A 6,000-nucleotide genomic window follows, 5' to 3' on the forward strand; every position below is an offset into this window, starting at 1 on the left:
CGGTGATATCAATTCAGCATAGAATCGAAAAATTTGCAGCGCGTTAATCGCGCGTAGATTGCGCGTGAAAATGTCGCCTTGTACAAAGGCTCTTAATAATGATCCCACCAATACACAGTTTAAATACCCTTGTGCTTAATTTCGACATTATTATTCTACAGTACGCCTACTTAGTTAGAACACTAAATTAATAGCAGCATAATTATTACATTCACGGCTGAAGAGCAAAGTGTATAATAATCCAGACAATAATTATTCGAGAGCATCAGTTCGGCACAGGCGCCGCGACCGCACGCCGCGTCAAATCATATGCATGCTGTTATTAAAACCGCACGATTGCTTTCATTTTGTAACCGAATTTCAAAAATGTTTTCAGGTTCAGTATATTTTTCCCACGACTTCGTCCGCTTGGATTCAGATTTTTTTAGGATTCCGTTAAAATTTTTCTAAATCCTTTCTGAAGGTAAACTTTCGACTGATGCTTGTGACGGACGCGACTTACAGAAGTCTACCTTAAAGCTATAAATACCTCTCTGCTGTACTGTTCTGCTTTTTTTTAAATTATTTGTACCAGAAACATTTACAATAAAGAGAAAAAAACAATAAAGAGAAGAAAAGTAGACAGGGAAGCACTTATCTCTATAAGAGATCTCTACCAGTGACCCTTTAGCAGTGCGAGAGGTTGAACAGGGAGTAGAATTGGTACAAATAGAATACGAAAGGATTCATGAAAAGAATATAAATAGTACAATAGATATTACATAGTTTATTTCTTCACTAGCTGATGCCCGCGACTTCGTACGCGTGGATTTATGTTCTTAAGAATTCTGTGGGAATTTTTAAATTTTCCGGGATAAAAAGTAGCCTGTCCTTCCTGTGTTCCTTCATGTCCTTCCCCGGGTTGCAAGCTACCTCCTACCTAAGTTCCCACGGTATTTTTAAAAACCTAAATCCACGCAGACGAAGTCGCGGGCATCACCTATGAAAGCCAGACTAGTGCGTTTGTAGTGAAAGCCCTGCCTTGTGGTACCTTAGGTTACTCACAGATCTTAAATTACGTGGTGTGTATTTTTGATTACATTTTTACATAAAATCATATCTACAACATCTTTACCTATTGGAATGGAAAGGTCCACAAGACCTACCTTGTAGGTCCACTTTATCAGTAACTATGTAGATGATGCCCGCGACTTCGTCCGCGTGGATTTAGATTTTGAAAATCTCGTGGGAACTGTTTGATTTTCGGGTATAAAAAGCCTATAACCTTCCCCGGGATGCAAGCTAATATCTCCGTACAAAATTTCGTCAAAATCGATTGAAAGGATGGGCCGTGAAAGGCTATCAGATAGACAGACGGACAGACAGACACAGTTTTGCATTTATAATATTAGTATGGATGGATAGTATGGATTGTATTGAAAAAAAAGCATTTTGTTATTAACCCAAAGCAATTTCGGAAACCCCTATTGAGGTTTCATTGTAATCTGAAATTTTGGTGTGATGTAGGACTTGTGGTAACGAACCACCAGTGTCAAAGTGATGTGAGCGCCCACTTAAATTATTATCTATCCATTTTACAGCTCATAGATTTAATATTGTCCTATAAATGAATTAATCCCCTGGTTTTATACAATATTACCGAAAATTTTATAAGTTCGGTATTAGTTTGAAGCTGCATGAAAATAAATCTATTTAGGTACACCACCTACTTACTAAATCTATAATATCATAGAATACAGAATATTTAATAAAGAAATCTATGCAGACAAGTTGCCATGTAAGTTAAAGGTAATACTTATTTATTTTTGATAATGCATAGTATTATTATAAATGCGAAGTATGTTTGTCTGTCTATCTGCTAGCTTTCACGAAACATAGGTACGACACAGAGGTAGTTTGCATTCCGGGCTACTTTTGGTCTCGGAAACCAAAGAGTTCATCAGAGATTTTTATAAGCCTAAATCCATACAGACGAAGCCATGGGCATTATCTAGTCTAGTAATCAAAATCAATAACTAAAATACTATAATATAGAGGTTGTTTGCAATAAAGTGACCGAAAACGGAAAGTTATTTTGCAACTGTGGTTTATATTCGGTCGCTTCCAACGATTTAAAATTGTCAAAAAGCTTATTATGATACGCATACCAAAAGTTAAATTAAACTGAAAAACTATTAGGTATGTGATAGCGATGAAAACTTTTATCTTGATATTTTCCAACACACTGAACGGGAGTGGTTTATAACTCTTGTATCCATACCTACTCTTACCTACCTATGTATAATCAAAGATTAAGGGACGGCATATATCTAGTGAGGTGCAAAGAAAAGCATTCTTAACTACCAAACTTTATTAACGTTGAAATTGTAATATCTAAAATTAAATGGATACAACTAATAGTCGCCGAGAGTAAAATGGAAAGTCCTATTAGTTGTTGTGTCCATTAATTTTCGATATATTATTTCAACGTAGGTAAGCAAAGTCGATAATTTCTTGGCAGTGAAAAATGATGTGCAAAACTTGACGTGTTTTTTCCAGAGCTTGAAGATGTTGGTGCAAGAGTGGTCGCAGAGTGGCCGCGTGGTGTGGTGTGACGCCAACTCTTTGATCAAGGAGCAGCTGAAAAGTATCATACAAGACCCTTTGTTTTGCGAAACTGATGATTTAGCGGTTTTTCTAGTTGGTGAGTGAATGGATTTAACTTTTGATAGCAAACGATGAAATATCCACTGTGATAACTTGCTTTTAAGTTTTTTTGGGAATGTCAAAATATCTGAAGGCTTTCATTGCGTCTAGTTTTATAGTGCGTCAAGTCCATAGAGATAGGTGGTCAACTGCAACTGGTCAAGTCTATAGAAGAAAATTTTATTGACACCATCGAAATATAATTTTCTTGAGTTAAATATTCAAATGAAAACGTTTGTAAGGAAAGCGCTGGGGAGACCCTTAGGGTTACTTCTTAAAAAAATGTTGTTTACAAAGAAAACCTTGTATTTATTAGCTCCTAATTTTATTTACATAGAACTCTATACAAGTTTTATACTTGACTTCATTGCGTATACACTTTGGATATTCTCAAGACGAGTTCGCAAAATTTTTGTAAAACAAAAGAAATAAAAGAGTTTCACAAGCTATCTCGGCGGTGCGATTATATCCTCCACGTTCCGTTCGTATATAATAACGGGGAGACGCACTGTTCCCGTTTCGGCTTGTAATGTCTGCCGTGGGAATTGGTGGAAATGTACCTACTTTAGATATTATTTTCTAGGATTTCCTAGCGCTTATAAGATACTGTAGTCTGTAATCGAACTTGCTAAGGTTCTTGCTAAGGTTTTACTTTTAACACGTTGGCTGTGATGTTGTTTTTACACGTTTTCCTTTATCGATAAGCGTGACTAATTGTAAATACTAATCAATTAATAATATTACATTTCTCGTTAATTATACGAGTTGAAGCCGTGATGTTTTCAATAATGGGCTTACACGTGATGGCTGATAAATGGCCCCTGTAAGTGGTCTGCGTGGACATGTCACGTTTACTTCCTATCAAAATGTAAATGTATGCGGTTTAGGCCGCTGCAACCCAAGCAGTTATGGACCAAAGCTACTGGCGTAGAGTTCTTGTCACGTAAAGCGATCGCTGGGCGACAGCGGAAACTCGCTCCACTGTGTAGGTATATGATTGAAATGCCTACAGTCCATGAAATGAAAGGGTGACTGAACGAACCGATAAGCTGTCGTCGTACCACCAAATAGATTGATAATAATCAGTCTACAATGCAAATATTAAAAGTAGGTTTTTTACGTGAATTGAATAGTAGGTACATACTACATGCATCCATGTGCCATATGTACATACTCGTACATATATAAACCGTAAAGAAGTATAGGGCCATATCAAACAAAAAAGTATAGGTACCTCCTCAGACGTAAAAAAGGCATAGGTAGGAGAAATAAATCGTCATCAAGAAAGACGCACGTCTTTACATTGCTTATAATAATAATTATACCTAAATAAACACACAGACTAAAACATAAATCTATTCCATATTTTCATACCAACAAGAACGCCAAAGTAACTAATATTTAAACTCGTTTAATGTTCGGATTTTAACATTTAGGTCGTCTATAATTACCATTTATTATTTTAATAACTTTCGCTAAAATTAATAGCCTTTATAATATTCGCTCATTTAAGTTTAATTATTTCAGAAATAACAACGGCAACACAAATGGGGAATTCCAATGATACGAGACTTTAGCATAAATGGATCACAACGGGAAAAGGGCCCTTGAAAGTTAAACGCTTTCAACAATATAAATTAGAGATGTAAACTGATCGCACATTGCATTCGCCTGCACTGCAAGAGCCATACGCACTGCAATTTTAAGTAATGAAAATGTGAATGACATTAGCAGAACGCAAAATAGGGGGCGCGATAGCAATTTTCTTTTAAATTTAAATTCACTTTACACATCAGCTATACCTACTTCTTACTAGGCTGTTTGTTCACCGGTGCGGAGCTAGGTAGCGGAGCGGAGTGGGAAAATAATGCAGAGCGGAGTCGCGAGCACGCGACGAGTTATTTGAGCTACTGGCGGCGGGCAATTAGTACGCGAAAAATCCGCTTCCCCGCTCCGCGTTAAAATGTATGATTTTTTTAACTAGTCCGTAAATCCTTGTCTACTGAAGTCATTATATTGGTTAATATTTGCACAGCTCCGTTCCACTCCTCTCGTCTCCACACCAGTGGCCAGGCAGCCTTACACAGAAAAAGTGCAATTAAAATAGTGTCAAGTCAATTGTACACGAATATCTGAACAAAACTATGACATGGATATGACAGGCCAAAAGCAGTTCTATCCTTTTCTGCAGAGAATGTCGTGAAATGGACAACACTAAAGAGATCAGCTCAGCCCAGAGAACTGCGTTAAACAGAATTAGCAAAATAAAAATGTTTGTCTGTCAATTAACTGAAAATTATCTGTCAAAATTGCACAGAAAATGTGTACAGTCGTTGACACTTCCGTGAAGGTTCTGGCATATTACCATAACGTACATTATAGGGACCGTACGAATTGCATTGCAGTGTATATCAGATATTAGCTAGTATTAAAACAAGGATAATGTTAAAATAGCATTCTTCTTCTCTTGTTTTATGGTTTTTTTCAGTGCCAAATCATTACAAATAAAACTTTGCTAGTCTCAAGTAACTTGAAGGAGGTATGAGGTAGTACCTACTGATGACGTGATTTACATTTTCAACTCTGAAAGATGACGTTGCGTATCTTGCGGCAATTGCGGTTAGGGTCTAGTATGCGACCAGGTTTTCATAAGAGTCCTATAGAGATAATAAGAGATTTGTGATATTATGTAAAAATAAAGAAATAAAGTATTAAGATTATAAATTGTAATGTGTTTAATTTTTACTTATATCCTCACAAGTTTCTTTTAATATATTTCATAACAAGTTAACTGCGACCTTACCTGGTAATAAGGATAAAGGACTATGCAGTCTAAGATTGAAGGGGATGACAGAGGTTATTTAAATCCAGGTAGGTTAGAGCGCTCATACGCGTGGCAGTTTGTTTTGACTCCTCAAACCAGACCAGAGACAGTTTAGAAATTAGAATCTAAATATTCCTACCAGGAATTCAACCTAGGGTCTTCGTAACTCTAGAAATTAAGAGATCCCAAAACGTACCCTATTTATTCCTTTATATTCTGTGATCTAAACAGAATATCTCAATGGAGCGATTATGTCTTCGTGAGTTCCTTTCGTATATGATACAGAGTCGCCGCCGGAGGTTTTGTTCACGTCGTGCCTTGTAATATCTACCAGGGGGTTTAGCGAAGTCGATATTTCAGTTGTTTTGTCACGTATTTCATGTTTATTTTCTTCTTTAGAATTTTAGATAATAATTTTTTCCAAATTGTATAGGAAGGTGCTTTGTGTATAAATGCATTCTTATTTCGATTTCGGTAATCATAATAGCTGA

General features: G+C 36.5%; 1 protein-coding gene across 2 annotated transcripts in view; it reads left to right on the forward strand.

The window, feature by feature from the left end:
- LOC117987977 (sodium-independent sulfate anion transporter-like) overlaps positions 1-4,609 on the forward strand; it is a 56,690-nt gene extending 52,081 nt beyond the window's left edge. For both annotated transcript variants that reach the window (XM_034975064.2, XM_069502555.1), the window contains exons 11-12: positions 2,539-2,683; positions 4,213-4,609. In XM_034975064.2, the coding sequence (XP_034830955.1) occupies positions 2,539-2,683; positions 4,213-4,262 (195 nt within the window). In that variant the 3' untranslated portion in view covers positions 4,263-4,609. The remainder of the gene's footprint in view (positions 1-2,538; positions 2,684-4,212) is intronic.
- Positions 4,610-6,000: the final 1,391 nt, after the last annotated feature.

Source organism: Maniola hyperantus, chromosome 13 (assembly GCF_902806685.2).
Source record: "Maniola hyperantus chromosome 13, iAphHyp1.2, whole genome shotgun sequence".
NCBI classification, from domain to species: domain Eukaryota; kingdom Metazoa; phylum Arthropoda; class Insecta; order Lepidoptera; family Nymphalidae; genus Maniola; species Maniola hyperantus.